This window comes from Ammospiza nelsoni, chromosome 5 (genome assembly GCF_027579445.1).
Source record: "Ammospiza nelsoni isolate bAmmNel1 chromosome 5, bAmmNel1.pri, whole genome shotgun sequence".
NCBI classification, from domain to species: domain Eukaryota; kingdom Metazoa; phylum Chordata; class Aves; order Passeriformes; family Passerellidae; genus Ammospiza; species Ammospiza nelsoni.
Window position 1 is genome coordinate 69217217 of NC_080637.1, and position 12629 is coordinate 69229845.

Sequence of the window (12629 nt, forward strand, 5' to 3'; positions counted from 1 at the left end):
TGATTTTCTGAAGATGTTCTATAACCAGCAAAACCAAAAAAAAGGGGAAGAATGTGCAGTTCAGAAGTACTGCTGCAGTGGTAGACAGTTTATGATGGAGCCAGGGCTTCTGGCCCATTGAATTTGCAGTTTGGTGTGTTGTACTCCTAGTTACTTTTTAAGAGTTTATTGAGTGTGACCCACCCAAACCCTGCCATTCTGCTAAACTCATGAAATTACTGAAGGCCATATCCCAATGCTTTTATGCTCTATGCTGCTGCCTGTCTGTCTAGCTCTCGTAACACTGCAGTGCTCTATCTGAATCTCTCTGCCTTGAGTTCTCTCTGTTGTTGTCACATCTTGGGAGGGTTTTTAATTCATATGCAAATAATACAGTTCTTATTGTGACGGTGATTCACCAGGGTAAGTCTTACAAATGTCTCTCATAGGAAAGCACTAAAAGCTTTTAGCAGAATTTTCTGTAGGCTTGGAGTAAATGCAGTGGACAAAAATCAGACAACCAAAACAGTTTTTGTACAAATTGCACCTCTGTCATTCTTTGGTTTGTGATGCCCTTACCATGAGTAAACATCTCATGGAACAGGGAAATCTTTGCTTGTGCACTAAAGGCACAACAGCCATAATTCCAGTTCATCTTAATATGCAAGGATGAAAATGCTGGCAGCTCAATCCTTGTTCATGGAAGTGCAACAGTCTCTGTTGAAGGAACTGACTGGAGTGCTATGAGCTTGTGGCTACCTGAGCTCCTCAAATTTGTGTCACTCTTTTAAATGCTTTAGTTTAATGCCAGTCAGAAGGAAAAGTGATTTGATCTTATAATGCAGCTAGAGCTGATGGAATATTCCCAGTTCTTCCATGACATTGAAATCAAAGCTTCTGCTGATACCAATATTGCTTTCATATTATCTCATACACAAGTTCAGAAATACTCCAGATAGGAAGAAATGTCATAATTTGGAATAAAATTTTATGGAACAATATATTTATAACATCTCTATATGGAATAAGTGTTCTCCCTGACATATGTAATCATATTCTTTAAATGAATATGTATAGTTTTCATGTTTTGAAGCATCATTAATTCAGCACTGGTTGCAGCCTGTTATTCTTTCTAATTATACAACTGATAAATATTCCAGTGCTATGACCCTGGGAACAGTACTGCAAAGTACAAAACTGCTTTTTAAAGTTCACCTCCTCTTGTGCTTTACCAAAAGAATTCTTCTCCTTTATTGGGAAAGGGCTGTGATGGAATTATGTAGTCTTCTGAAAACAAGTGCCATAGAAACCCATTTGAAGACAGCTTGATTCTATTAATATTTGTAATTAGTAGCAGTGTAATAGTTAACTGTTGCCCAGTTATCTTCCCCAAATCAGACATTTCTATTCAAGAGTTGAAGGAGACATGCATTTGCACAGTATTCTTTGTGTTTGTTGTCAAATCTCTCTGCTCTACTGGCCTGTAACTATTCTGTGGTCATCTATTTTAAAAAGGCATCTTTCTTTGCATTATTTCTTGAAGACTGCAAACAGAGCAAATAATGATATTGATCTTGAGATTATATCTGCCATTAAGAATTAAACCTACTGTTCTTGATAGCACTCCAGTCTGTATTGATGATGATCTACATTCAGTGAAAGGCTTCAGTGCAAATAGAAGGAAAAAATTAATCTTCTTCTTTTTGTCCAATTTGGAGTAAATCTTGAACCTGTTTTCAGTAGATTTTTCTACACTGTTGCCATTGCCATTTCAGGTTTCCTTTGGTAGTGTTCAGTCTGTCACAGAGTCTGATCACTCTTGTGAGGTTTGTTCAGCTCAGTTCAGGCTGCAGACCCTGCTGCAGTGCAGAGATACATGGGCAGTTTGCCCCTGCTGAGTTGATGTTGGCACAGCTACACCAGTACCAGCATCTGAAATACCTGAATTAACTTAAGTGACCTGTGTCTGCTCAGTGACTCTGGCCCTAGCCAGCATTTGAAAAGATCACCGTCCTTGTGTCGTGCAGCATGTTTTGCCTGCTTGTGAGAATTTTTCAGGACCTCCAGTGTTGTGAGGAGAAGCATTTTGCTGAAGAAGCCAAGCCTGTGGCAGTGCCTGAGCCTCCAGGACTGACTGCAGCACTCCTGATGGATAGGTTTGTTCATGTGCTGCCACCACCACGCACAGAGCAGCTCATTTTCTTCTTCTTGCCACATCCCCTGTCTCACAGCAAGTTCCTCTGGCCTCCCTGGGGATAAAGCTCTCAGGAAGGGAAATAAATCACTTTTGCAGTGCTCTTCAATCAGAAACCTTGTCTTTTGCTTGGTAGTATGCCCTTTTTATTGTCTTGGAATCATCTGGCAGTTACAAGTTCACTGAGAGCAATGACTTGGCACTACGGACATGTCCCTTCCAGCAGAGCTGACAGCGACACCTGCACTTCTCCCACATGGAGCAGTTTCTGTTTGCCTTGCTAAAGTAAAAACTGCAGCTACAATGCACTTATCACTGGGTATTTTTCTTACTTTTGTACAAACTTCACTTTGTTTCAATTCCAGAAAACAGTCAGAAAGCCACAATGGCTTTCACTGCACGTCTTGACCAACACCCTCATCTCACAGCACATCACTGAATTTTTGGCCAGTAGGAAATTCTTTTCTAAGACATGGTTGTGGTATTTTTCAGGGTCCCCCATGGCAGGAAGGAAATTATGAATCTGACTCTATGTTCTTAGAAGGCTAATTTATTATTTTTGATATTATATAATATATAATAATTATATTAAATAATATACTCTATATTATATAGAATATGTATTATAATATCATGTAGAATATGTTATAATATATTAAAATATATTATAATATTATATATTTTATTAAATATAATATATATTCTATTAAAGAATGCTATACTAAAACTATACTACAGAATAGAGAAAGGATATTTACAGAAGGCTTAGAAAGATGTTAATAAAAGACTCATGACTGCTTCTAGAGTCCCAACACAGCTGGATGGTGATTGGTTATTAAGATAAAACAATTCACATTAAACCAATCAAACAACCACCTGTTGGATAAACAATGTCCAAACTACATTCCAAAGCAGCAAAACACAGGAGAAGCAAAATGAGATAATTGTTGTTTTTATTTTTCTCTGAGGTTTCTCAGCTACCCAGGAAAAGAAATCCTGGCAAAGGGATTTTTCAGAAAATATGACAGTGACACATGATAGCAAAGATTTTTCAGGAAAAAAACAAAACAAAAAAATGTACTGCTATCCATATCTCATTTTCCTGGCCTTGGGGTTTTCAGTTAAGAAGCAGAGATGGGCAGAAAGGATTTGATTGCAGAAGGTGTATGGCTTACATGCTATTTGAGGCACCTCCAATTTCCATACCAGAGTAATGGCTCCACAGATAGAGTTACGGAGATATTCTTGGCTCTGGTCCTGAATCATCAGCGAGGATTGTGGGCTTACTATTAAAAGAATAAGTGTTTCTTTATAATCAAAACAGATTACTCTAAAGAAAGTGAAAATGACCAGAGCTCCAAGCCAGCCTGTCTTTCCCAGGATACCGATAGCTGGAAAAAAGCAGAGGTCATGGATCATGTTCTGTCACTTCACCCTATTGGTATTTTTCATGTTTCAGGCAGACATCCAAAACTGGATACTTTTCCATAAAGCAAAAGCAGCAGAAACAAAATGGCAATAATAACATGCCCATTATCCATTGTTCCCACACCTACAATATTGACACTGCATCTGGGAATCTGATGTGCACCTTTTCCTTTCCTATACTCTGCCTCCATTAAGTCACCAGAATATTTGTATTTCTTCATAGCACAAATGTATTTAGAATACTTTATGATTATCCTAATGTATCTTTAAAAATTTGCTTTACTTCATGATATTACATTTTGAAAGGGAAGCAATAATGTTTTTCTAGATATGATCTAGGCAGAACCCAAGTACTCTCTACACTGGATCTGTGAGATTTTTTGATATGCTGGTATTTCATTTAAAGCAAGCTAACTCTTTTGGACTGTACAAGAAACACCTGTGTAAACCCAGAGAGAAATTCCACCTACAGAAAGTCCATTGTGTAGTCCACTGTCCTGTCAGATGGTGAACAATTTTGTCTGTTGCAATACACCGTTTCCTCTTAAAATACATGGGGTTTTTCCACATTTTTGAGACAGTGGCTTAAATTGAGATTCTGATAATAAACTTCTTGATATTGAGTGCTGCAGCAAAGCTTGAAGTGCATTTGCAACTTTATTTTTAGATGAAATGTAGATAAGAAATGTGTTGTATTCAGTTGGTCTTTCATCATCACTCCTGCATGATGCCTTCTTTCACACCACCACACGTTCAGGACCTCATTTTATGCCTTCTTTGCAAGGTGATGAGAGGTGAGACAAGCCAACACTACTGGGCAAGAAGTACAAGATTTTCTTTGAAATCCTGTTGCACATCACCAGCTAAAGATGAGAATTAAGGTGGAAGGACAGAAAAGGTTGCTTTCCCTAACATAATCAATCCTTTGGCTTCCTTTGAGAACTCTGTTTAACTGTTAGGGTGATTATCTTTCTCTCCTTTCTTCCCAGTATTAAAAATGTTGCTGAATTCTATTTGTAAGAGTTTTCTGCTACAGGGAAGGAGTATGGGAAAATGTTCAGCCAAAGTAATAATAAATAGTAGTTATTAAAAACTGAGAAGGTGAGTGTAGAAGAAGAATATAATGTATTTTTCTTACCCTGTAAGCTGGAGTTTGGGATCAGCACAGTTGTTTATAGGGAGGTTTGTGTGTCTTGACTTCTGTCCCACCAACAGACATGTAGCCCAGACAAAAATATTTATTACTGCTTTTCAGAGTTGCACACTGGTACAGCATTTATGGTATGCTCAAATCTTTGTAGAGGAGTCCTCTAAGTTTTGCTGGATAATAATGTAATTCATTTGGGTTTTTTTCAGACAAGAAGCCCTTCTTGCTGCCATTAGTGAAAAAGATGCCAATATAGCTCTGCTAGAGCTTTCATCCTCTAAGAAGAAGACTCAGGATGAAGTGGCTGCACTGAAACGGGAGAAGGACCGTCTTGTGCAGCAGCTCAAGCAGCAGGTGGGTACAGGAGGGCTAGGGAAAATCCACTTAATAATCTGGTGTGGGATTATTATCTTGATTTATGGAACTAATAATGTATAATCCTGTCATATGTTAGGATGGAAAGTGCATAAATAACCATTTCAAACTAGCTTCTGTACTCAGCATTGAGGGGAGTTTCTTTGTGTCACTTCCTGAGTAGTAAATGGGTGATAGGATGTATGGGAAGTTGTGAATGAAGAGGACATTGGTTATTATCCTTTACAGGCACAAATAGTCACAAATTCAGGGAAAAGTAGTGATATTTCTCTTGGGGGTTTGTATTTGCCTTTTTGGGGAATAACCCTGTTTGGAAGAATAGGCTGTAGATCTCAAACATGGATGTTACACCGCACAGTCTCTCCTGTGATTTCTGATTGCGTGTGTTAGCTTCTAGAACAGACTCTGGGAGGTCCTGTGCTTATGAAGAGATTGGTCCTTTCCTATTTCTGGCCTCTCACCATTTCTGAGATTTTTCTGTGTGGGCATAACAATTAGAAAAAGTGTGTTTCTGTTAAAGTATTTATGTTCCAGTACTGAATGCAATGTGAAAAGTATATTGCCAGTAAAACACAGAGGAAGCAAAAGGCATCCCTGGCAATAAGAGATTTAGGATCTGAAAAAATCTGTGCAGATTTTTCACTTCAGCACTTCTGGTAGGTTTTCCTGAGTTATTCCCTTGCCACATTCCTCTCAATAGCACATATGCTGCTGCCAATCCAGTATCAACTTCTTCAGTGCCACCATTTCCATCTTCATAAAGTTTTATGTGCAACATTTCATCTGTCAACCAGATTATTTCTGTTGCTGTCAGAGAATGTAAGACAAAACCAGGTCAACATTGTGATAAGGGATTTCTGTGCTTCTTCCTTCGCAAACACAAGTAGGTTATTGGCCATGTTGTTCAAGATAATTATTTATAGCTTCATTTAAGAACAGTACTTTTGGGAGTTTTATGTACCAGCTTCAGAATGAGCAAGAAGTATAAATTGCAGTCTTGTATTATTTACTTTTGAGCAACAGTTGTAATTGCTGTCACTGGCCAGCAAGGTCATCTGCTAAAACAGGAATCAGAAGTGGTCACAGCATTGACAAGTACTTGTTTTGTTCCTGTAAATGTTGATGCAGCAGCTGTAATTTAGGGTATCACTCATTCCAAGAGAAATTAACACCACTTCTTAGTTCTTGTCCTAAGCTTAAATTCAGGTGCTTTCATGCCCCTTGCCCTTCCCAGTTTCCTTCTGGTTATCTTTTGTGAGTAGCTGGAACAACCTGTAGTATTTTGTGGTGAGTTTTTTTCTGCTGAAAATCTGTGTATACTTAATTAACATATTAACATTGGCCCTGTCTCTAATGACTGAGATTTCAGGTAAACAATTTTTAAAACATTGTAGTTCCTGTTGTTATCTTTCAGTGCTGGTAAATCTTACAGTATCATAAACTCTTCCTAAAAAGACATGGCCATTTCCCTTAAGGATACCAGTTCTACAATGCTTTTTCTGTGTATTTGTGGGATACTTTCCCAAATAAATGAAAATTAAAAAGGAGATTAATTTGAAATTGTTCTTGGTATGTAGTGAGACCAATTATGATTTGATTTTGGAGCAATAGTTCTTTTTCAACAATTTGTTGGACTGTTGAAATGCCAGAAAGATTCTGGTTCCAAAACTGCAGTCAGCTACAAAGACTTGTCACTGTTTAAGGTTATTTAAGATTTTAATCTTAAAAATTATGAAGAAAGCAGAAAGTAATCTCCTCAACACATCTGTGCTGTGGGTAGTATAAATAAAAGTTTTATGTGTAGTATAAGTAAAAAATCACAGGTATTCTCCAGTACATCCACAATCCCCAAGGCAGAATGAATGTTTACATACAAACAATCTAAACTATATTTAAAATATACCTGAGAAATATTTATGCAACCATACAGGGATTTGACACATCCTCCCTAAATTCTATCCTGTGTTTTAAGGGTGTCATCTTATATTCGGTTTTTTTTGTGTGCAGCTTTCAACACATTGATAGAAAAACTCCTCATTGCTTATTATAGGAGAGTATTACTCACCACCTCTGTGAGTTGCAGAGAATCTAAAATTCCTTTTTTTTTTTTCAGTGCCAGTAGTTTTGGTATGTACTCTTTCTGAATAAATTCAAGTCACACCAACTTTGACAGCTCCAGAAATAGGAGATGGGTCAGGAGAGATGGCTGTGAGATTTTACAAGATCTTCATTACTGATGTAGTCAAGGGAAATCTCATTTTTCCACATGCTTTGCAAATATTCTGTGTACTTGGCCCTTGCACTCCTCTTCAGTTGTTCCAGGTCACCAGCCTCATATTTTCCAACAAAACAACTAAACTGCTTCCTCAGTTTAAGCCTTCTCCACATGGACCCTTTTCTGCAGAACAAGGGTCCATCTGTGTTTGCCAGCTCCACAGAACCATGTCACCTTTCAGGAACTTCCTAAAAGTTCAGCTGTAATTCTTAAATTCACAGTAAAAACTGTAAGTGAAAAAATCTTTCAAGCTTGCAGATGTGTTGAACACAGCTGTTCAAGGAAGGCAAGTGATGCCACAAATCAAGATATTCTGGAAGACTTTGAAAAGCAAAAAACCCAAAAAGTTTATTCAACCCTTCAGATTCAGAGCTGGGATCCTGACCTCAGTCATTCGTGTTTGAGAGCTGTTGAGCTCCCTGATAAATATTTGGTATTTCAGTCCATGCCATTCTTAGGAAATGCTTAGGCTTTGTGGTGGGAAAGCAGCTCTTTCAGTTGGTGGTCAGACAGAGCTGAATAAAAGATTCCCATTTCCACGTGCGTGGGATGCTCACAGAAATGCTGAGCAATGTGGGAAGGGCTGTTTGTGGGAAGAGCTGTGCATGCTGTGTACCAGCATGGCTGAATCTCTCTGCAGGCTGGGAAGAGCAGCAGTGTCCTGACCATGCTGCACTAGTGAGTGTGAGTGGATCCAAGGATGTAGGATGAGATTTGGATCGTGACTTTTCTTGTGCTGGTTACCATTGGCTGACTTGCTGTTGAAGTGTTGAGGTACAACACTGACAAAACAAAAACTTGTTCCAACAAATGCCTGTGATTTTTATTTATTTAAAAGTATCAGTGAGGACACAAAGGTTCATCAAGGGAAGGGAATCCAGCATCTGGAGGGCTCTGCTGTCATTCCTTGTGCTCTGTCCTTTCCCAACACTGATCACTCACGCAGGAATGATGCTGCTGCACAAGAGAGGGAAGGAGTCCTGCCAAAGACATTTTACTTCTTTAATTTATCTAAGTATGTGCATTAAAGTTAGGATGAAGAGAAGCATTTTGGAAAGAGGATATGGCATCAATGTTGTTTTAATTTAGAGTTTCTAGGCTCTGAATTGCAGGAATGTGCCTCAATACAGAGCCCATTTCCTAATCAGGCGCTCAGCATTTACCAGGCTCTCCGGTAAACGCAGCTGCCTGTTTCATATTGCTTGTCAGCTTGGATGAGGGACTTCCTCTGTCATCAGACAGGCAGGGCCATTGCAGGGCGAGGGTCACAGCTAATGTGGTCCCAATTTATTCCTCCCAGGGCACTGTGTTCTGTGGGCAGCTGAGGCAGGGGCTGGGAGGCTGCTCTGGAGGGGCTGGGCTGATGCAGGAGCTGCAGTTGTGTAACCAGATCCAGATGTGGTGTGGAGAGGGCCCTGCTGGGTGTCACACCGGGCTGACAGGGACCCAGGGAGCTGTGGCCTGCTTGGTGGGGCACAGACACTGCTCAGCTGTTGGGAAATAGCATGCTTGCCATTTATCCCTTTCCTCGTCGAGCTAAGTTTTAATATCAGCCTCTATTTATTGTAACAGAGCAAAGCATCACTCCACAGTTTCAGTGGTAAAGGGAAGGCATATCTGAAGGGGCTGAGGTTTTCCTGTCTGTGGGCTTTGAGTCTTAAACAGCTGGGATTTTCTGCTAGGAGCTGTTTGTAGCAAAGGTTGTAATTTTCTGTATTTGTACAGTGTGCAGCAGAGTGGGTGCCTGACTTGACCAGCATCTCTGTCACTGCCATGCCATAAATGTGAGGTAATAAGTGTTAAAATTTTTAGGAGGCTCTGAACAATATTAGTGTTTTCTGACAGCTTGGAGTATTACTCAGATTAATTGTCTGTAAATAGCTATATTCACTTGTGTTATTATATAAATGTTTCATAATTATTATTATTATTATAGCAGAAGTTTGCTTGACTCAGTGTTACTGATGATAGGATCTCAACATTTTCCTTTGAAATTGTATGACTTCAGGTTAGATTAATATTACTTATATTTTATTATGCTTATACTTATTACTTTTATTATGCTTATACTTATCGCTTTTATTATGCTTATACTTTTATTACTCATATTTTATTATGCCTAAATCAAAGTTATTTTCAGATCAGCTCCTCAGTCTTTTAAGAATATGTTGAGTTTTCATTCTATACTTCAGCATGCTCAGAGAATCACCCTGAGAGCTTAAGCTTTCTCCATGTATTTCATAAATATACATTTTCTTTTGTCATGCAAACTGTTAAGGAAAAATAATGAATAATATGGGATCAGGAGAGAGCTCTCTGCAACTGAGTTGATTCATCCAGTTACCTGAAATCTCTTCCTAAAGACTAAGTGAAGGAGATCTTCAGTCCTGGGAAGTCCTTTTTATACCTTATCTGTGTTTATTATTATATGCAATATTCCTTACTGCAATTTAAGGTGATTGCTACTTTTTTCTCTGAAAGGAATAGAAAAAAAATATTTACTCCTTGTCGTTCTTACCATAGGCACTCTTGCTGTTCACTCAAACAGAGTATTTCTATTTTAATAAAGGGAGATGAGGAGCCCCATGCTATTTGTAAGTGTGGGTTTTGTAGTCAGCCTTGCCATTCAGAGGAATCTTTAATATCTGTTGTTTCCTTCTGCTTCTAAATCCTCATTCAAGATTGTGCCTTCCTCTGTGGGCCAGCATGAATTTGAGGAGCTTTTATTTAACGTTCCCACAAAAGGAGAGGAATTATTTGGCAATGGTCAAATAGCTGATAATTGACTGGTAATAATGGTATTTATGCAATAATAAATGTTCATTTAATCTAAACAAGCAAGTACCAAAGCTGTTTTTTCTGTGCTGCTTTGTGCCTCTTCCCTGTAAGATTTTGACTGGTTTTCTTCAGGAGGCCAAGTTACTGCACAGACTGGTTTCCCAAGTAAATGTGGTTCATGGGATCATGAGGAACTGTAGATTCCAGAGTAGCTTCTCACACCAAAAAGCATATTTTTCCTCTGTTACTTGTTTCCCTGGAAACCCTGCGCACTGACACCTGACACTCCTCTGCTGTGAACTTTTCCAGGCTGGAGTAATTTCTGTTTATAACAAGAGAATGTAAAACAGGTCAAAGGAGACTGACAGGCCAATGTTTTCCTCTTGCTGCTGTGGAGCTGTATCAGCACGACCACACTTCTGGCAGCCTTAGTTACCACCCTGCCCAATGAAATAATACAGATTGGGAGGGTGTGCAGTCAGTCTCTGCTTCACCTTAGCTGCCCTGGTTTGAAACCATGTCTGGTGAGAGTGATTACTGCTAGCAAGGGAATTTCTTCTTCTGGTGACATGGATACAATCACTGCAGATAATTGCTGAATGTGGTGCTGGTTTGTGACAGAACCCCTGTTGTTCTCTGAAAGGTTCCAGCAGTCTGGATTTCCCTGAGGGGAGGCATCTCTCAAACCAAACTTCCTTCCAAACTGTTGGAAAGGAGCTTAGGAAGTCTAAGAATATCTGTGTGAGTTGTCTGAGTGTGGTGGTGGTGGCTTCTTTATAGCTGAGGAAGAAAAATGAATATTTTAAATGAGTGATGAGATTGAGGGCACTTGGATCCATCTGTGTTTATTGATCTCCTTACCACAGTACCCATGTAATTGCACTGGCAAGAGTGCAAATAGATATAAAAGTGGGGACAGAAAATTTTTGTGATAACAAAGTTAAGAACAGGCAGAGGAATTTGAATGTGCTGTGCCAGAGGTTTCTTTATGAACTGGGCAGAACAGAAGGTACTCTGAGTTCTGGTATTCTCTGAATGCCAGGTTAACCAATTTAAAGCAGGAACAAACAGATAAATGTACTTTGCCAGAAATTTTTCAAGGACTAGTGAAGCATTTCAATAATTATGGTCACTTGCAGTGGACTTGTTACATATCAGTGCAGTCTCAGTCTCACCTCTCCACTGCATGGTCTGTAGAGTCAAAGTAAAATCACCTTTCTTCAGGTTCTTGTACCACCAGTGTCCGGAGGGTCACTTGCAGCTTTTCAATTACTGGTTTTAATATACAAAGGTGCCAAAATATGTAGTTTTTATAGTATATTCTTAGCTGTGCTGCCAGTGTAGCTGGCATGTGAGCAGGCAGAACTGGGCAAAGTCACTCTGTACACTTCCTATTCAGGAAGCTGTTGGACTAGAGACAGCAGAAACTTCTGGCTAAGTGAATATATATCCACTAATTGGCTCTCATCAGGCATTGCCAGCTGTCAAATTTAGGCATCGTGGCTTTTGTTGAAGGCCTGTAATGCACCCAGATCATCAATCACAGCTCTGCTTGCTCTGCCAGGCTTTGCTCCTCAGTAATTGTTTCTGTCAAGGGGGGAGTCTCTGCCAGGGCAGACCCCAGCACCCTGGCAGAGGCTTTGTCATGCCCTTGAGCACAGCACTTGGAGCCCTCACAGATTAAAGAAAGCACCTTCTCCCTGCCATGTGCTCCAGACTTTTTTCCCATCATTTTTAATCATCTGTTAGCACAGTAACAGCACTCAGTGCAGCATCAGCAGTCTTTTCTGGGGCAGCATTTCATCTCTCCCTGGTTTTTCTTATGTTCTTTCTGCTCTCCCTCCTCCTTTACCTTCACCCTTTGCCTCTTGCATGACTAAATAAAAATGTATGTTCAGGGGAGCCCTGCATGGTGCCAGGGAAGGGAGCTGCCTGCTGGATCCATGGGAGTGCCTCTTGTTGTGCCTGGTGGAACTGCTGCAAACAGCCCTGGCTGCTTTCTGCTTGTGCCTTCAGCCTTGCACAGCCTGCAGGGTTTAGGGTGTAGCTCTGTAGGGTTGCTGGAAGAGGAAGATGCTTTGCCTCACTGAAAAAGAGGGCTTTAAGATTTATAGAGGTATTGAGGAACCCAGATGACAATACAGTACTTGGTTCCTTTTCTTTCTAGACATTTATAATATTTTTTAAAATGCTATAAGGACTAATATTTCCTAAGTTTGAAGTCAGATTTCAAAAACATGTTTCACTCCATTAGAAATTCTCCTCCATTTAGTGAATGTATTAAGATTTTCTTCCTCCAGTTTTACAGCTGACTAAAAATTCACACAAATAAATTTAAATTAATTGGATAATTGCCAACAACATTTACACCAGTTCTATTCAGGGCTTATGAATTTCTATAGGAGGTTATTTAAGCAAGGTTGCCTCTCTCTAGAAAATCAGGATTGCTGGAC

The 12629-nt window shown here is 39.5% G+C and overlaps 1 protein-coding gene across 3 annotated transcripts in view; it reads left to right on the top strand.

The window, feature by feature from the left end:
* The window catches only part of ERC1 (ELKS/RAB6-interacting/CAST family member 1), a 274816-nt gene that overhangs the window by 213651 nt on the left and 48536 nt on the right, over positions 1–12629 (top strand). For all 3 annotated transcript variants that reach the window (XM_059471721.1, XM_059471722.1, XM_059471720.1), the window contains one exon: positions 4958–5102. In XM_059471721.1, coding sequence (XP_059327704.1) covers positions 4958–5102 — 145 coding nt within the window. The remainder of the gene's footprint in view (positions 1–4957; positions 5103–12629) is intronic.